General features: G+C 41.1%; 1 protein-coding gene across 1 annotated transcript in view; it reads left to right on the top strand.

Annotated features, from left to right (window-relative positions):
- The first annotated feature begins 4852 nt into the window (after nt 1–4852).
- Nucleotides 4853–19143, top strand: part of TTK (TTK protein kinase) — a 28857-nt gene continuing 14566 nt past the window's right edge. The window contains exons 1-8 of the mRNA XM_061358372.1: nt 4853–4911; nt 9698–9873; nt 12037–12181; nt 12972–13197; nt 16420–16526; nt 18368–18511; nt 18789–18897; nt 18988–19063. Coding sequence (XP_061214356.1) covers nt 12037–12181; nt 12972–13197; nt 16420–16526; nt 18368–18511; nt 18789–18897; nt 18988–19063 — 807 coding nt within the window. The 5' untranslated portion in view covers nt 4853–4911; nt 9698–9873. The remainder of the gene's footprint in view (nt 4912–9697; nt 9874–12036; nt 12182–12971; nt 13198–16419; nt 16527–18367; nt 18512–18788; nt 18898–18987; nt 19064–19143) is intronic.

Genomic DNA, 19143 nt, shown 5'->3' with positions numbered 1-19143 from the left:
GGGCTCCGAAAAGGTGCAATTATAAATAGTTTCCGATAGATGGCTCCCGAAGTATGGAGTCGACGGCGACACCGAGGACAAATACAGGATTAATTTCTCGACCAGCTATTCCATTGTCTCATAAACCAGTGTTACACAGTATAACAACATGATAACCTTAACCCAGTTCCCACAAGTGATAAACCGCACAACAGGGAACACATACTGCAAGGTATTACATAATACAACTGTTAAGAACAAGCACAACAACTTTGAGAGCAAGCAGGTGTGCCAGCGACCATGGAACTAATTTAATGAATGCCTATAACAAATTTGTTGTAACATGTTCTGGTCACATCTGTCTTTATCTCAACCCTCCATGACCCATGTTGGGTGCCCAAAAGGACTGTTGTGGTTTAACGCCAGCTGGCAACTAAGTAGCATGCAGCTGCTTGCTCCCCCAAGTAGAATGGAGAAGAGAATCAAATTAATAAAAAGGTAAAACCCGTGGGTTAAGATAAGACCAGTTTAATAATTAAAATAAAAATAATAATTGTAATGAAAAGTGAGACAATAAAAAGAAGGAGAGGAATAAAACCCAGAAAGACAAGTGATGCCCAACACAATTGCTCACCCCTGCTGACTGACACCCAGTCTGTTCCTGAGTAGCAGTCAGTCCGTCCTGGCCCCAAGCTCAGTTTATATACTGGCCATGATGTGGTATGTGCTATGGAATGCCCCTTTGGCTAGTTTGAGTCAGGTGTCCTGTCTCTGCTCCCTCCTGGCTTCTTGTGCCTCTCCTCACTGGCAGAACACGAGATTGAAAAGTCCTTGATCAGAGTAAGCATTACTGAGCAACAACTAAAATATTGGTGGGTTATCAGCATTATTCTCAGATAAAAGCCAAAACACAGCACTGTATCAGCTACTAAGAAGAAAGTTAATTCTATCCCAGCTGAAGCCAGGACAATGCAGCACTTAGTGGTAGACTTGGCAGTGTTAGGTTAATGGTTGGACTCAATGATCTTAAAGGTCTTTTCGAACCTGAACGAGTCTATGATCCTCTTCACAGCTCACTCTCACATAACTGCTAGCTATATTCTAGCAAATAGCAAAGGTTTGTATCCAGATTAAGCAACTCTCATTTGATAGATTTTGAATATTGTTTGAGACCAGTATTCCTTAAGCAGCAAAACAGAGAAGAATAAAGAAAAAGAACATAAAGTGGGGAAACAAGAACCAAAGATTTATAAAAAGGGTAAGATTAATCAAAAATTATTTCTCTGCCCAAGAAGCAGATGTTGTGAAGAAGCAAATCTGACTGAAAGAAACATTTTAAGATGAGACCTATAATTTCCAAGTGATAAAGAATGCTGGTCACTTATTGAACTCCAAGGATATGTCTCTCCAGAGTCTTGTGAATTCGTGAAGTTCAAGGTAGAAAGAACCATTGGATTACCCAGTCTGACCTCTTAGTACAGTTTAGAAGTTTTCATGTAGTACCTCTACTAGGGGTCAGAGTAAGTTATGCTAAATATAACATACTGTACTACAATCTGGGGCCTAGAGGGATGCTGGGGAGGGACTCTTCATTAGGGACTGTAGTGATAGGACAAGGGGTAATAGGCTCAAACTGAAACAGGCGAAGTTTAGATTGGATATAAGGAGGAAATTCTTTCCTGTTAGGGTGGTGAGGCACTGGAATGGGTTGCCCAGGGACACTGTGAATGCTCCATCCTTGGCGGTGTTCAAGGCCAGGTTGGACGAGGCCTTGGGTGATATGGTGTAGAGTGAGGTGTCCCTGCCCATGGCAGGGGGGTTGGAACTTGATGATCTTAAGGTCCTTTCCAACCCGAACTATTCTATGATTCTATGATCTTGCCCCTCTACTCTGCTCTCGTGAGACCACACTTGGAGTATTGTGTGCAGTTCTGGTGTCCTCAACATAAAAAGGACATGGAACTGTTGGAACAAGTCCAGAGGAGGGCCATGAGGATGATCAGGGGACTGGAGCACCTCCCATATGAAGACAGGCTGAGAAAGTTGGGGCTGTTCAGCCTGGAGAAGAGAAGGCTGCATGGAGACCTCATAGCAGCCTTCCAGTATCTGAACTGGGCCTACAAGGATGCTGGAGAAGGACTCTTCTTTAGGGACTATAGTGATAGGACAAGGGGTAATGGGTTAAAACTTAAACAGGGGAAGTTTAGATTGGATATAAGGAAGAAGTTCTTTAAGGGTGGTGAGGCACTGGAATATGTTGCCCAAGGTATCTGTGAATGCTCCATCCCTGATGGTGTTCAAGACCAGGTTGGATGAGGCCTTGGGTGATATGGTTTAGTGTGAGGTGTCCCTGCCCATGGCAGGGGGGTTGGAACTTGATGATCTTAAGGTCCTTTCCAACCCTAACTATTCTATGATTCTAAGCTCTACCTTAACTATGAAAAGCAATAAAACAGATGCATTTCTTTCCAGAGCTTAACACCTCTCTTCCCATTTGTCAGTGTTTTTTTCACTGTCCTTGTGCCTCCCTTTCTCTGTTCCTGGTCTCTCAAATACAGAACCTGCCTCTAATTCCTTCTTCACTGCTGGTCCCATAGTTTTAATAAATCTGTATTTAAATCTGGTACGGCTAGCACCATTACTAAAGTGGTGACGGTATTCCATTACTACAGTGGTGGTGCGGTTACGGAGGTGCTCTTGGTGTTGTACAATCATACTTCACTTTTCAAAATATTGCACTTCAAATACCTGTGAACTTTGGCTTTTCCTCACCCAAGTCCCCCATAACCACATGTGAGATCCAGCCACCTATCACAGTGTGATCTGTAGCTTTCATCAGCTTCTCACAATGTTACTTTCAGCAATTTCTCATCACATGCTCTAGATTTCCATGACTCCTCCATCAGCTTAACCTCAGGCTGGGACCTAGTCAACAGTCCAACCATTTGCTCAGAGCCTTAACACCATCTTTGTATCAAGTTTGTTGGCAGCCATTTTGTATTACCAATACAATACTCAAAATACATCCCGTTAAAAGCCAATCCTCAAGGTATCCTTCCAAAATGAACAGCTCAATCACTTCTTACTGACACTTCCTTTCTGGGATCTGTCGATTAGCCAGTTTCTAAATCAGCATTTTGTATGCTGTAAAATGCACAGATGTGCGTACATCTACCTTGTCTTCTTTCTCCCATTCATTGTGATTTTGCCAGGATTCTATGTGGTATCCCAATTTCTCGTCACAGCCACAGAAATTAATTTACAACTCCTTGCACCATTATTCACTCAGTAGAACAATGCAACTTTCTTGTCCTTTGACCCCATCAAAACCTCTGCTGATAAATAGCCTGTGTCCCTCTGGAGACAGAAGCACAGCAGATTCATGGAACTTGTGCTAATTCACTAGAATTAGATTCTAATGGAGCATCAAAGCTTCAATACAACAAAACTGTCAAATCCCCCCCAAATATGTATATGTAAGGATGAATCAGGCAATGCACAAAAAAAATCATCTCACTTACTTGTAGATTAAAGTTATAATTGCTTTATTCTTAGTAGAGAAACAAGACATGCCCATGGGATCATCTACTGCATTCTAAAATAGGTGGATGGACTGAATTTCTCTTGGAATGTCTCTTTTCCTTGACTGTAGAGTGATCACTACATTATACAAGATAGTTAAATTTCAGATGAATGAAGATGAGCAAGATAAATTTCAATGACAGACCAATGTAAGTATAATATTCTTAGTACATCGTTTGTATTATGTGTATATGTGTATGGAAAGATAATGGGTAGCAATTTATCAAATTAGTAAGGCGTATATATATACACATCTCGCTGGTTTTTTATAGTGAGTTATCTTGACAACGTAAGCATCAGAAGAACCATACCACTGTAAAGAACACAGTAATTAGTATGCACAGCCAGAATGCAAACTGAAAAGCTGAACTGCTCTCCTCAGTGCATTTGCATTACTATAATCCAACCCCGAGAAAGACCAGCTCAGAGAAAGAGCTGCTTTTAGTAGCTTTAGGCCGACTGCAGATTTCGGATCAGCTTATGAAGAATCCGTCTGAGAAAAAGGTGGTGGAAACGCACCATCCTAAGCAGACGATCAGGACACACAGTCCTGCTATTCTGTCACAGATAAATGAAGCTCAAAACTTATCTAGACATCGCTTAAGACGGAAATATTTTCAAACACATTTTAAGTAAGTTCGCATTATATCGTTTCTGTGCTCTGCACACGTAATAATCAAGAACTGAACGCGGGTAGCTCACGCTGCCCATTCCACCCCTACGGAATCGTGAATAACGATGGATCCACTCCAGCGCCCGGGGCGGCGTGAATCAGGCGCTGCTGTCGCCTCCCCTGTCCACCGTTGTAGCGGAAGCTTCCTCTCCCCGCTCCGCGAAAACCTCCAGGGGAAAGAGGCCTGCGCCCAGCCAGCCAGTCTGGGAAAACCCGCCACGACCGCTGAGGGAAGCCCTTCCCGCGCTACTCCAACACGAGCCAGACAACAAAGCACAGCCGCTGCCCTGCAGAGCACCGCTCCGACCCTACCCAGGCTCTCTTCTCAGGGCAGCGGCCGGCTACTGAGCTAGGTGAACCACGCTCCCTACTCTCCGGCACGACTAACGGCCACCCTCCGCAGCACGCCTGCGCACACCATTCCACCGCGCTGAAAACGATAGAAGGAGCACCTGCCCCTGTAGACAACACTCCCACCACACCTCCCTCCAATAGCCGCGGCCTTTGCTGTTTGTCTTTTTTCTTACCAATCAGCGCTTACTTCCTCCCCGCCCCCTGAGCCTTTCTGACCAATGGCAAGCGAGCTCTTTGAGCTTCAGTGATATTCAAACTGAGAGCGGCGCGCGGGTACTAGTTTGGCTTGTGAAGCTGCAGCTGTGTAAGCGGCGCTGGAGAGGGTGAGTGCTACCGGGCCGGGTGTGCGGCAGGAGGGGGAAGGAAGTGGAGGGGTTCGTAGGAGGAATGGAGATGTGCGTTTGGCGGAGGAGCTTGGCACGCCCTGGGTAGCCTGTGGCGACGGTGCCCTCAAGGCAGGCCTTTGCGCCGGCCCCGCCCTTCGCTCCGGCCCCCGCCGCGGCCGGGAGGCTGGCGCTGCACCTCGGGGAGCGGCGGTGCGTGGGGCGGGAACGTGAGTCCCCCGCCCCGGCATGCGGGATGGGATGCGGTGGAGAACCGGGCCTGCGGTTCCGCTGGGCTTCCGCCCCTGAGGATGAGGAGACTTGGTGTCGCTTCTCAGGCTCTTCCTACTACTCCTCACCGTCTTCCTCTCCTCGGAGTTTCTTTGTTTTTGGTTAACTTGGGTTTCATGAGGGGTTTCGGGAGTGGTAATGGGTTGGTTCTTTCGGGTTGGGGCTTGGTTTTTGTGGTTTTTTTGTTGTTTTTTTTTTTAAGTTACTTAGGTTCAGTATATTATGAAACTAAATGCAGAAGAAATTCTGGATAATACAGTTGGTTGCAGGCTTGGCAACATACAAGAGGGTGAGGATATCAAAGCATTGTGCGAGTTATCCTTGTGTAGGCTGAGGAGCAGCACTTTCCATAAATAGAAAGAAGCAGAACTGAGCTTGGTATTAACTTATGCAAGCTATTTTGGAAATAGGAGAGGCCATGTGGGTAAGGAGAGAAGAATCTTGGCAGGGGTACTCATTCATCTCCAACTAGTGCAGGTGACAGAACAACGGGTATTCCAGAAATGATACCCTAAATTAAAACTGCTTCTGGTTTTGTTCTTGTTGCTGATTGGCTGTATCCTTAAGCTTATATCTTTATATAAGCTTTCAGAACTTAAAATTGTGTGCTGCTCTGTTAGCCTTTGCTGCCTCTTGGTAACTTACCTGCCCAAACCAAGCCTATTTTGTTTATGCCACAGTAACTCACCTACTTCTCTGCTGTTGAGCTTCTTTCTGATTAGCCCTGGTTTGTATCTTTGAGTCTTATCTCTTTTGGGGTTAACACTAGAATTTGTTTATTTTTCCCTATTTCTTTTCATAATGTTGTAAGCTTTTAAAATAATGATTCTTCCCAAAATGTTTGACATTTTTGTTTCCAGTTAAGAAAATCCTGATTTATGCTTTAAGACTTCTAAACAAAACCAGAGAAGGATTATGTACGTATATGGGGTTTATGGTTCTTTTTAAAGCCTGTGTAAAAGCTTTAAAAACACATTTCTTTTTATTTTGGGAAATGGTTGCTGGATAAAGGAGACTTCTGTTAATGGCTGTACTAGGGAACAGATTAGAAGTGAGCTACCAAGTCTGTCTTATTAGATAGCTGGTTAATAATCTTGTAACCAGGTCCTGTAATCAGGGTGTCATATGGGGCATGAGGGGAGATGGAGATGATTTGGAGGGCTTTGCCACTCATCTGAATTTAGATTTGATGTCTGCTTCTGGGAATCTTTAGCTTGACTTTTTCCAGTAACTGTTATTTAACATCTGTCTGGAGTAGGCAAAAGTCATCGGATTTTTAGAGGGAGAGCGGCTTCTTCAGGAACCCGCTTAGTAAGTTTCCATGGGAAGTAGCCCTGGAGGGCAGGGAGGCCCAAGACTGTTGGTTGATATTAAAGGATCACCTACTGCAAGCTCAGGAGTGTTGCATTCCAGCTAGAAGGAAGTGCAGCAGGAGGGCCAGGAGACCTCCTTGGATAGATGAGAAGCTGCTGAGGGAACTTTGAAGGAAAAAAGAGGCTTATAAAAGGTGAAAGCAAAGACAGGCGGCCTGGGAAGAATACAGGGGTGTTATCCGGGAAGCTAGGGACCAGGTTAGGAAAGCTGAGGCCCAGTTAGAATTAAACTTGGCTAGGGATGTTAACAGGAAGGGATTCTATAGGAACACTGCAAATAAAAGACAGACTAGGGACAATGTGGGCCCTCTCTGGAAGCTATCAGGAGAACTAGCTACACAGGATTTGGAGAAGGCTGAGGTTCTGAATGACTTCTTTGCCTCAGTCTTCACTGGCAAAGGCTCTGACCGCACCACCCAAGTCTTGGAAGGCAGATGCAGGGACTGTGAATACCTTGGGCCCACTGTAGGAGAGGATCTGGTTCAAGACCATCTTAAGAACGTGAATGTACACAAGTCCATGAGATCTGATGAAATCCGTCCACGGGTCCTGAAGGAGCTGGCAAATGAAGTTGCTAAGCCACTGGCCATCATATTTGAAAAATCATGGCAGTCAGGTTAAGTTTACAATGACTGGAAAAAGGGAAATATAACCCCCATTTTCAAGAAGGGGAAAATGGATGACCCAGGGAATTACAGACCAGTCAGTCTCACCTCTGTGCCTGGCAAAATCTTGGAGCAGATTCTCCTGGAAGGCATGCTAAGGCACATGAAAAACAACAAGGTGCTTGGTGACAGCCAGCATGGCTTCACTAAGGGGAAATCCTGCCTGACCAATTTGGTGGCCTTCTGTGATAGGGCTACAGAACTGATGGACAGGGGTAGAGCAGTTGATGTCATCTACCTGGACTTGTGCAAAGTGTTTGACATTGTCCCGCATGACGTCCTTGTCTCTAAATTGGAGAGACATCAATTTGATGGATGGACCACTTGGTGGATAAAGAACTGGCTGGGTGGCTGCATGCAAAGAGTTGTGGTCAATGGCTTGATGTCCAGCTGGAGACGAGTAATGAGTGGTGTCCCTTGGATGGGTGTTGAGACTGGTCTTATTCAACATCTTTGACTGTGACATGGACAGTGGGATTGAGTGTGCCCTCAGCAAGTTTGCTGATGACACCAAGCTGTGTGGTTTGGTTGATACGCTGGAGGGAAGGAATGCCATCCAGAGGGACCTTGACACGCTTGTGAGGTGGGCTGATGCCAGCCTCATGAAGTTTAACCATGCCAAGTGCAAGGTCCTACACCTGGGTCGGAGCAATCCCAGGCACAGCTACAGGTTGGGCAGAGAAGAGATTCAAAGCAGCCCTGCAGAGAAGGACTTGGGGGTGTTGGTCGATGAGAAAATGAACGTGAGCCAGCCGTGTTTGCTCACAGCCCAGAAAGCCAACCATATCCTGGGCTGCATCAAAAGGAGCATGACCAGCAGGTTGAAGGAGGTGATCCTGCCCCTTTATTCTGCTCTCGTGAGACCTCACTTGGAGTATTGTGTGCTGTTCTGGTGTCCTCAACATAAAAAGGACATGAAACTGTTGGAACAAGAATAGAGGAGGCCGCGAGGATGATCAGGGGACTGGAGCACCTCCCATATGAAGACAGGCTGAGAAAGTTGGGGCTGTTCAGCCTGGAGAAGAGAAGGCTGCGGTGAGACCTCATAGCAGCCTTCCAGTATCTGAAGGGGGCCTATAGGGATGCTGGGGATGGACTCTTCATTAGGGACTGTAGTGATAGGACAAGGGGTAATGGGTTAAAACTTAAACAGGGGAAGTTTAGATTGGATATAAGGAGGAAATTCTTTCCTGTTAGGGTGGTGAGGCACTGGAGTGGGTTGCCCAGGGAGGTTGTGAATGCTCCATCCCTGGCGGTGTTGAAGGCCAGGTTGGATGAGGCCTTTGTGCCATGGTTTAGTGTGAGTTGTCCCTGCCCATGGCATGAGGGTTGGAACTAGATGATCTTAAGGTCCTTCCCAACCCTAACTATTCTGGCTCATGCTGAGTTTCTAATCAGGCCATAGGGGCTGACCTAAATAAATATTTAAGCTAACAGTATAGCCACAGTGGTGTGGAGGTATAAGGAAAATATAGGGAATGGGCTACCATTAATGTCTTTAACTAGGTTGATCGATTCACTTCGAGAGAAAAAAGGCTGGGCAAGTTGGTGGACATCTGCTGAATTTTTTTGCTGCCCTTTACACCTCCTTCGATAGAGAGATTCATAATATAGGTAGATTTCGGGGGCAGGAAGAGTGTACTTCTGAAACTGAGCAAATACTGTAACACAGCAAATCCAGTATTTCAAGACTGGATGTTATTATCTTTATTATCAATTAATATTCTTGGGTGTCACACATGAAATTCTATGGCTAACATGTAATGCCACTTCATTTAAAAGAGACTGCTAATTAGTCTTTGTCCCTTGGCTCCTTTTTTTAGTGGGTCTGTGTGTGGAGGGGTAGGGGTTGAAGTTACTTAAACTACTACACTTTCTTAGAGGTAGTTCTGTATTTTCCTGATGTTCTCCCTGATCCTTGATTTCTTGACCCTAAACTCCTTTCCTGTACTGGTTTCCGTATCTTGAGTGTGCTGCCATGGAGCTATTGCACTTGGAAGCTCAGTTCCTACTGAGTGCATATACAGTGGCATGTTGCTGCCTTAGGTCTTTGCTGTCTTGTCAGATTTTGAATACACTTCACACAGATGATTCACAGCAAATGCTTTTCTAAAAGTAAGGATGCAGCAGATTAAGCTAAAATAAGACTGAATACTTGCTTACAGTTAAACTTTGGCATGAGTAGAGATGTTAGTTGCAAATCATGCCAATACACAGATGAGTATGCTGTTATTGTTTATCTGAATATCATAATAAACCGGCACACTTGGAAGTGCTTGCGCTCGGTGTAAAAATTATCTTTGAGCTTTTCTGTTCTGTTTTTATTACTGGCAAGGAATAGTTTTAATGATTTAATGGAAATTATATTTCTGGGATTTCATGAAGTTTAGTCAAGCTTTCAGGCTTTACTGAGGTTCATTTACTTTGCAGTGTCTAACCAGTCCATTTCTTATACAGATGAACTTCAGGATGGAGAGCTACGTTTCTTGCCTTTGCTGGATTCTTGGGATCATCTGACATCGTCTGACCTGCATCCACCTTACCTTTTTGACAAGGCGTATCTATTCTTCAGGAGAGTTTTTTTCCATATAGTACACGTTGAACCTTGAATAGTTAAGCAGCACACCAGAAATGTAAGTCTGATGCACACTGATAAAAGTTAAGATCAAATTTATGCAGAAAATATTGCCAGGGTGATTTTTGGTTGTTTTTTCTGCCTACTACCTTTGACAAGCTATCATTTGGAAAAAGAATAATGAACTTTTTACATTGGTGAGGAAAAAGAAATATTGTGTTTAAAAAAAACTAAAATACCACTGGAAACTGTTAGTAATTACAGCTGTAATGAGAGATCACAGTATCACTAAACATGAGGTAAATTTCTCTTGATGGTCTTGGTGCTTTGAGTTCTGGAGGAGCTGACTTTTAAGTTTCAGCTCAGTGAAACAGAAGTTGTATTTCAGATAGCACTGATTTTGCATGCTGCCTCTAGCTTTCATAGTGGTGGGGTTTTTTTTTTTTTGTTTGTGTAGGGCTGCTTACAGCTGTATTTGGGGGATGTTTGCTTCTGTATTTCTTAGACCACTGAAAATATTTCATATTGTGAAGAAAGGAAGGAACCATTAGCATAACTTAATGTATTTTTTGCTTTTCTGCAAAGATATTTACGGTCATGTCTTCAACATCTCACCAGACTCTAGTAGTTGTTAAAGTGCTCCTAAGACTGTTTAGTAGTGATAATACAGATGGTGCATTTGACAGGCTACATCTTGGACTATACACAAAACCCACCATGTTTTGAACCTACTAAAGCAGCATTTCTAGATAGACAAGATCAGACTTAATGTTCTTGGTGGTAATTTCTAGTACTAGTTCTAGGACAAACATGAAACATGCTTGCTTGTGCTGTATAAGCAAGTTCTGTAAAGGTGACAGCCTTTCTGGTTTATGATCTCTGCTTGGGGAAGGCTAGGAGTCTACTTTTAAAAGAAATGTAAATTTGAGATGACTAATTCTCTAAACTTATTGTGAGACTTACTGGAAGTGGTGCCAACTTTTTTTTTTTTTTTAGATAGTGGAATTACAGATGGAGGAACTTTTTTATCCCACTCATTACATTGCTATCAATCATTCATCTAAATCAGATCTAATCTCTCTGGGCTTTCCACCAGCTTTTCATTGAGTTGTTATATCTGAGTACAAAAGGAACAAAGAACAACAATTTACTGTAAAAATAAACTTAATCTTTTTTTGAACTTGTTTGATCTGTACAGTGTTACCTTCCCTGTTTCTGGGTTCAGCTTCACAGTAATTGGGAAGGCAATTACCCTGGATAAGTACTTAATTCACCACAGTTTTTAATATTAAGATTCCCTTGTTCATTAGATGCATGGGACATTGATTAACTTGGAATAAGCTGTGATTAGTGTCTTTTATGAAAATGTGAAAGACTTTCTATGTAGGCAGAAAAAGATACATGATATAAAAGTTTATTTGCTTTTCATATGCAGGTTTGGCCACATCATGTGGGATGTAACTATATTTCTGTAATAGATTGCCAGGCGTGCATATACAGTAAGGAATATGTAAAAAATTGTGTTAATGTGTTTTAGTATATTAATAGATTATTGTGATGGGAAGGGTTTGTGTGAGAATGTGAGAAAAATGACATTTTTTCCTCTCAGGTGCTTGGCTGTGCTGCATTTGTTGACATTGCTGAGTGTGTGTGTGTTTTCACAAGCTCTACTGGGTAAAAATCTTTGAGCTTGATGTTTATCTCCAGCAGGCATTTTACTGTACTAGTGGCTTTCAGCATTTATTCACTGGCGCAGCTTTTAAGTTTTCTAACAGAGTGCTGGGTAATTATCATTTCACTATAGTTTAATTTGTTGCGTCTTTGCTAGTTTGTGTTAATCGGAAAAGTTAAACCCTCATATTCAACAGATCACTCTCGAATACCACTGTGCTATGATGTATTGAGACTTGAGGGTGAGTGGCATAACACTTCTTATATTTATTTTTATGTGTTATCAATTGCAAACTTAGATTTAAATTGCCATCTTAATAAATTATTGCAAACACATCACAATAGCATTTAATAGCTCATTTAAGTAGGCTTCTGCGGAGACATTTACTTGTATAGCTACACTGACAAAGCCTTAATAGAATATTTGTTGCATAATGTGATTGAGTCTCAAGCTGCAAAATGAGAGGCTTTCCCATGGTAATTCCAGTTAAGATAAGCTATAACAGGATTCTTTGGTAACTTCATGGGTTTTTTTAACTTTATGCCACAGATGGAGGAGGGGGACCTAAGTGAAAGAGGATTGCCGCAAATTGCTTCAATCATGAGTAGAGTTAGAGACTTGAAAAGCAAATACAGAAATGAAGACAATATCACAGATGAGCTTAACTGTACTAGAATCTCAGCTGACACAACAGGTATGTGTGTTTTGTTACCCTATTGTCACTTATGCAACACATTTTAGAATCATAGAATAGTTAGGGCTAGAAAGGACCTTAAGATCATCTAGTTGCACCCCCCTTCAATGGGCAGGGACACCTCACACTAAACCATGTAACCCAAGGCTCTGTCCACCCTGGCCTTGAACACCACAAGGGATGGAGCATTCACAGCTTCCTTGGGCCACCCATTCCAGTGCCTCACCACCCTTACAGTAAAGAACTTCTTCCTTATATCCAGTCTAAACTTCCCCTGTTTAAGTTTTAACCTGTTACCCCTTGTCCTGTCACTACAGTCCCTAATGAAGAGTCCCTCCCCAGCATCCCTATAGCCCTCCTTCAGACACTGGAAGGCTGCTGTGAGGTCTCCATGCAGCCTTCTCCAGGCTGAACAGCCCCAACTTTCTCAGCCTGTCTTTATACGGGAGGTGCTCCAGTCCCCTATCATCCTCGTGGCCTCCTCTGTTCTTGTTCCAACAGTTCCATGTCCTTTTTATATTGAGGACACCAGAACTGCACACAGTACTCCAAGTGAGGTCTCACGAGAGCAGAGTAAAGGGGCAGGATCACCTCCATCGACCTGCTGGTCACTCTTGGTGCAGCCCAGGATACGGTTGGCTTTCTGGGCTGTAAGCGCTCTTTAACTGTAGTGCTCTTATATTTAAAACAAAAGTCACTAGTCATCTTGAATGAAAGCATATAAAAAGTATTTTCCTCTGTTAATGGTTACTGCAGTTTTAATCAATCTCCTTTGTCATTTTTCTGTTAGATAACTCGGGAACTGTTAATCAGATAATGATGACGACAAATAATCCGGAAGATTGGCTGTGTTTTTTGCTTAAGCTAGAGAAAAAAGGTATTCCTCAGAAGGATGTTAGCCTCCTAAATAGACTCATTGGTCGCTACAGTCAAGCGGTGACTGCATTACCAGCAGAAAAGTACAGTCAGAATGAGAGCTATGCTCGCATCCTTGTGAGATTTGCTGAGTTGAAAGCGTAAGTATAAATGTTGAATATGAGAACTCATCATTAAGAATTCTGCATTTTATTAGAAGCTGATAAAAATGGCTTGTTCTCATTAGTGATTTCTGCAACAAAGTATTTTGTGTGGATGTTTTCATATTGGCTTCTTCAAACTTGAGCAGTTTTGACTCATCAGTTATATGTCATCTCCAGGATACCTGCATTTTTTATATATGCTCATAAACATAATTGTTCAGTATTATTTTATTCAGAGACACTAACAGTCTTTTTGGGAAGGTTCTGTGTGTGAAGTGTATAGGGGAAATAGCATGAGTCTTTTTTTCAGCTTTATACTTGAGCTCAAAAGAAGCTGTGTGGATAAAATCTTATATAACTTTGGGTAATTATAATCTGTGTATTCAACTGTGTATGTGGTAAGTTAGCATTAATTTCCATGTGGTATTCTATAAGTGATTTGGGTGTGAGGCAGGAAACTTGCTATTATCTAATCCTTCTAGTCAGACCTTAGTGGTCTTATTCATATCTTATTTGCTTTATCTCTTACCTAAGACTGATCCTAGCTACAATAAACTAGCTGCCTTAGGGCAGGACAACTGTCTTGGAACATCATTCAGTAATTCCATGCTTATAAAATTAGTTTTGGTTGTGGTCATTTATTGCTTTATGCAGTCCAAGTTTGAGCAGTGTGGGTTGTTCAGACCTTTTCAGACATAATTTCAGATAGGGTTATAACTTGATTTTTTTTTTGGTAAGGAGTTCTTTTGCTACTTGAAATATTACAGCAAGTAGTTTGATGAAGAGCTGTGTTTTACTTTGCAGCAGTCCTTAATATTTATGGTTGAGCAGGTGATCTTCCAGTGAGTATAGGTAGTCTTTCTCACATATATAACACCAGAACATGAAATTGTTTTTGACTGATCAAGTCTAAAATAGAACAGCAGTGTTGCATGTCTGTAGCTTTTGGACATTAATGTTATTCAGTGAGTAGTTAGTTGGATCTTCTGTGTTTGGCATGTTTACTTATTACTTGTAACTTTATTGGTGTTTGAATTTTCCCTAGTGTTTCATACTTGCCTTCTCTGTGCCTGTTTGTCTAGTACTATCTATTTTGTCTCTGCTCAATTTTAGTTTCTGTTAAAGTCCTCTCATCTCATGACTTCTTAGAGTGCTTCCAATATTATTTTTTTTAAGCTATTGCAAATAGAGTAACACTTTGATACATAGGTGCTCTCATGATACTCCCTTTGGTGGGAAAAGTGCTTTTCATTAGAGTTGTTTCTTCTCTGAAATATTTCACTGAACAGAAGAAACAAGTCGGGGTCACAGATCTTCAGAAGCAGTGACAGTGGCTTGAGATTTCAGTGCCTATTGGCATCAACACTGTTTTCTTCTGATCAAAGCTGGATTATTCCATTGTCGGCATTGGACCTGTATTGTTCTGGTATCTTCTCTAGCTGCAGTCTGATTATGCCAAAAACTCTTGACCTAGTATGATACTGAGTTTGTTTAAAGAACCATTAAGTGTACTGTGAAACAGGTAAAGGTGAACAGTCGGCTGCATCTGGGTTTACCTGTATTGCACATTAACCATGCCAGGCCTGTTTTCATGCAATGCTTCTGGCTGTAGCACAGTGCCACCAAGTGTGTGGCACTTGATGCCTGTTGCTAGCATTTAGGTCTTGTCTACATATTGCTATCCAAGTTACTGCTGCTATATACAGGAACTTTATTTTTTAACCTGCTTTTTGAAAGTGAATGTAATTAATGTTACAGCTTAATTTCTCTTTCTCTGACTTGCCTGCAGATGAATTATTCTGTGCCTATCCTATTGGTTTGGATGATCAGAGCTGTATGTGTTAAAATTACCGGAGTTCAGTAACATGCCTAAACTGAGGCTTTTGTTGTTCTTAATTCCACAGAATTCTACTGGAAACACATTCTCTTTGGCCTTGTATAGTATTTCTCCTGTATTTTTTTTTTAAGCTATTGTATAAATTTTTCACTGTCCTCACTTCTATGCATTGCCTTAGCTTGCCTGTTGAGCCAGGGTGTAATTCTGGAAGAAATTAATTTATTTCTTGATTGTGGATTTTACTAATAAGTGTTATTTCTTTTTCTTTGTATTAAAATGGGGAAGGGAGTCCAAAGAAACATAGTGTTAATCTGTTCTTTCATAGTGGTATGGATCCAGGCCTTTTGTATCTTGGCTAGTAAGCTGCTCTGGAATATTTAAATGTTGTACTGTGATGCAAGCATCTCAGTTGTCCTACTGTGCCAGCTATACCTGAATGCAAAACTATTGTTAATGTTTAGTAAAACTATTAAATGTGAAGTATCTTGTCTGGATTTTGTGGCACAATCTCTGTTTTTGAAGTATACCATGTTTGCCACTGCTGCTTCTGGTGTGTCTGCAGAAAACAGGCTCAAATTCGCTTTTGCTAACAAATTTTAATAAGACTGTTACCTAAGAGTATGGTGAAAAAGGGTGTGAATTCTGTATGTCTTTTAAGGAGTCAGTGTTTCCATGGAACTCTATCAAGGATTTAATGCCCATGTACTAGTTTTCTATAGGTATCGTAGTATAGATGTACCAACAAACATCTTCCTTCAGTGACCTATATCTCTTCTAAGGTAATCTGACAGTTTGGGTGCAGCTGCAGAAGCTCTTTTCAATGTAGAAAAGTTTGTAACTGTTAGCAAAAGTTTGGAGTTCAGTACTGATTTATTAGAATGGATTGGAAACTGTGACCATATTGCTGCAGGATATAACTAAGTGTATATAATGTTTCTTCTGACTGACGCGATATATTTTTCCACACTTCCTGTATCTAAAATGATCTCCTCCCTGTTCTTCTGACTTGCAACCTCCTTAGTATAGGAGTGGATACATCTAGAAGAACAGAGTTTTTGCTCTGGATAGTGTCAGCATGTAGCCTGGAAGGGCTACAGGTGGGTGTTCTGAAGAAAAATACCTATATGTTTTGCAGACTAAGTTGTGACACTTAATCTTCTGGTTGAGCACATTCTGGGTTTGGAAAAGTAGCTTTCAGTGATTAATTTAAGACTCCTTGCTTATTTGTACTTTACTGAGGACTCTTAAGAAAAAGGAAAAACTTCAGTTACAGATGGATTGCTTTTCCAGAATTACCTAAAGCCGTTACCCAGCATGTGGGACTTCATCCTTCTTACTCAGGTTCTCCACCTTGTATAACTATTGATGTGCTGTCTTTACAGTCTTCAAGATCCAGAGGAGGCACGGGACCAATTTCATCTGGCCAAACTGAACTGCAAGAAATTTGCTTTTGTGCATGTGGCTTTTGCACAGTTTGAGCTATTGCAAGGTGTGTAGATAAACTTTTTGTGTAAGGCTCTTGCTGTGTTGAAAAATGATGCTCAAATTTGGGTGGTAATTTCCCTTCATATACTTTCCGCTTGCTTGTGGAAGAAATTCTCATTCCAAAGAGTCTTCTAACTGGAGATGTGTTAGGTGTGTGTTGTTGTTTTTTTTTTTGTTGTTGTTGGGTTTTTTTGGTTTTCTTTTTTTTATTTTGTGGTTTTGTTTGTTTTGTTTTTATTATATTTTTTTTTAATTAAACCAAAATGTGCTGTAATTTGGTCCAGTTATATTTTTCCCTCTGCTACTTAGGTAGCAATTGGATTTTGATTGATTCTTCTGTTTACTAGTCCATTGTTGAACATTCATGTTGGGACAGTGGACATGGTTCATATCTTCTTTGCTTCATAAATGTTGTGGACTGACTTTGACAGTGTCATTGCTGCCGTGTTCCAGCTGGGGGACAGTTTGTCAGTGCTTATAATAGAATGATAGTCTTTGTCTATAGTGTCATACAATATTTTAGGCAAGCCATTCCAATATGGGAGTGATGTGTCTTAAAGATTCTGGTTTCCATCTTTTTTTCCCTTCGTCTTGTTCCTTGACCTACTGGATCTGGTTTGGGTGGGATTTTCTTACATGATGCTGTGTTTTAGACCTGTGACTACAACAGTGTTGATAACACACCAGTGTTTTAACTGTTGCTGAACAGTGCTTGCACAGTGTCAAGGATTTCTGTTTCTTGCTTGGCCTCTTCTCTTCTTGAAGGCTGGGCATCGGCAGGAGGCTGGCAGGGGATGCAGCTGGGACAAAAGGGGTATTTCATACAATATAGCATCATGCTTAGCAATAAAAAGCTGCTAGGGGATAACCTTTCCTCAGCAGATGTTTGGAGACTGGCTGGGCATTGGCCTGTTGGTAGGAGGGGATAAATGATTGGGTTTGTACCACTTGTTCTTTTCTTCCTTTTTCCTTCTCTTATTAAACTGAGTTTTTTTCCTTTGCTCTTCCAGTTCCTTATCTAGACTATTCTAGGTTGAGTTGTATTCTAATATATCTAGAACAATAGGTCTTCAATACTTTGGTCCATTAGTCTACAAAGCTCACCTGGGCTCATATCACTTCTGTCCTATTGTGTGTAGGGGATATGGCTGTGGTTCTTGGTAGCAGGATTGTGCTGCTTACCCACAGGATCATATTTTTGGGTGTTGCCTTAGTTTTCCTTCCATGGGTGATTTGGGTAGTGATCTATTTCACTCTGTTTATCTCCTTCCTTTAATAGCTTGCTGTATCCAGAAAGCTTTAATAACTTGCTATATCCAGAAATACATCCCTTTTAAAGCTGTTTTCTTCTTTGAAAGAAGCAGCCTTGATGGGTATATTTTGAGGTTTTTGTTTTTTTTTTTTCTTTATGGATTTTTGTCAATATCATGCAAGCTGTTGTATACTGTCTGAGAAATTATCCCCAAAATTAACTAGGATAAATAGTTAAAGGAGATTAAACTTCTGTTTAATCTGTAGTCTGTTCTACACTATGTGAATACATCTGTGTACTATATATGCATCATATACTATGTTCTACACTATGTGAATACATCTGACTCAATATTATGTTGTTTACTTCTGTTTTTTTATAGGTAAACCCACTACCAATGGAAAATAGATTTTTGGTCCAGTATTTTTTTAAACTGTATTTTAGGATATAATTTTGATGTTCAAAGTGTCTCATGAAGCAGAGCCATTTTATTGAAATCAATGTCTAGATTCTCATTTATCTTTTCGGGCTTTCCATTACAGACTTTAATCTTTTTCTATTTCCTTGATTTGTAACTGTTCCTTACTGCTTAGGAAATGCAAAGAAGTGTAAGCAGATCCTTCAGAAAGCTCTAGAGTGCTCTGCTGTTCCACTAGAAATGTTGGAAACTGCTCTACAAAACTTTGATTCACAAAAAAAGCAGTTGCTTTCAGATGAGGAGAAAGAGAACATAGCAGGTAATTGCAGTTACTGAAGATGTTGGTTGAGTTTATGCATGTTTTAATTCTGGATTGGAAAAAGTCTTTCTAATGTTTATCTGTTCTAGATAACTCATAATCTGATATTGTCTAATAAGCAGATGTATTTATCTCTCTCGATCTTACTCTTTCAGTGCTTGGTTCCATTTTCAATGCAGTAACCTGTAGCTTGTAAGAGCTGTAGGATTTTTTTTTTCTTTTGAAATAAATACAATCTGCAGTATTATCTGAATAATCCTAATTAATTTACCTATAGTATCAAGCACACAAGAGTCTGGACTTCAGTGCACATTTGGAAATCACAGAAGCATAAAAAGGAACGACTGTGGTGAAAACTCGTCTACTGTTACCAGACTTTTGCTTGGGTAATGGCTTGATTTCTTAACTTTAATTTCTCAAAACATCATTCAAACCAAAGCTAAACAATGTTGTGTTTTCTCTTTTCTTGCCTTCAGGGAGGAAAAATCACAGGAACTTGATACGCTAGTTAATTGCCACAATCCATTAAGACCACTAAACAAATCTAACCAGGTAAAACATGTAGCACTTTGTTTCAAAATCTTAAACTTATCAATTTCTGCTTTGCACAGTTGATAACTTTCAATTTCTCC

This window comes from Neopsephotus bourkii, unplaced genomic scaffold (genome assembly GCF_033783945.1).
Source record: "Neopsephotus bourkii isolate Nb327-2 ecotype Australia unplaced genomic scaffold, CSIRO-AGI_Nbou_v1 NB_941, whole genome shotgun sequence".
NCBI lineage: Eukaryota > Metazoa > Chordata > Aves > Psittaciformes > Psittacidae > Neopsephotus > Neopsephotus bourkii.
The sequence above is the reverse complement of the archived record's forward strand: the minus strand, read 5'-3'. Positions and strand labels throughout refer to the sequence as shown.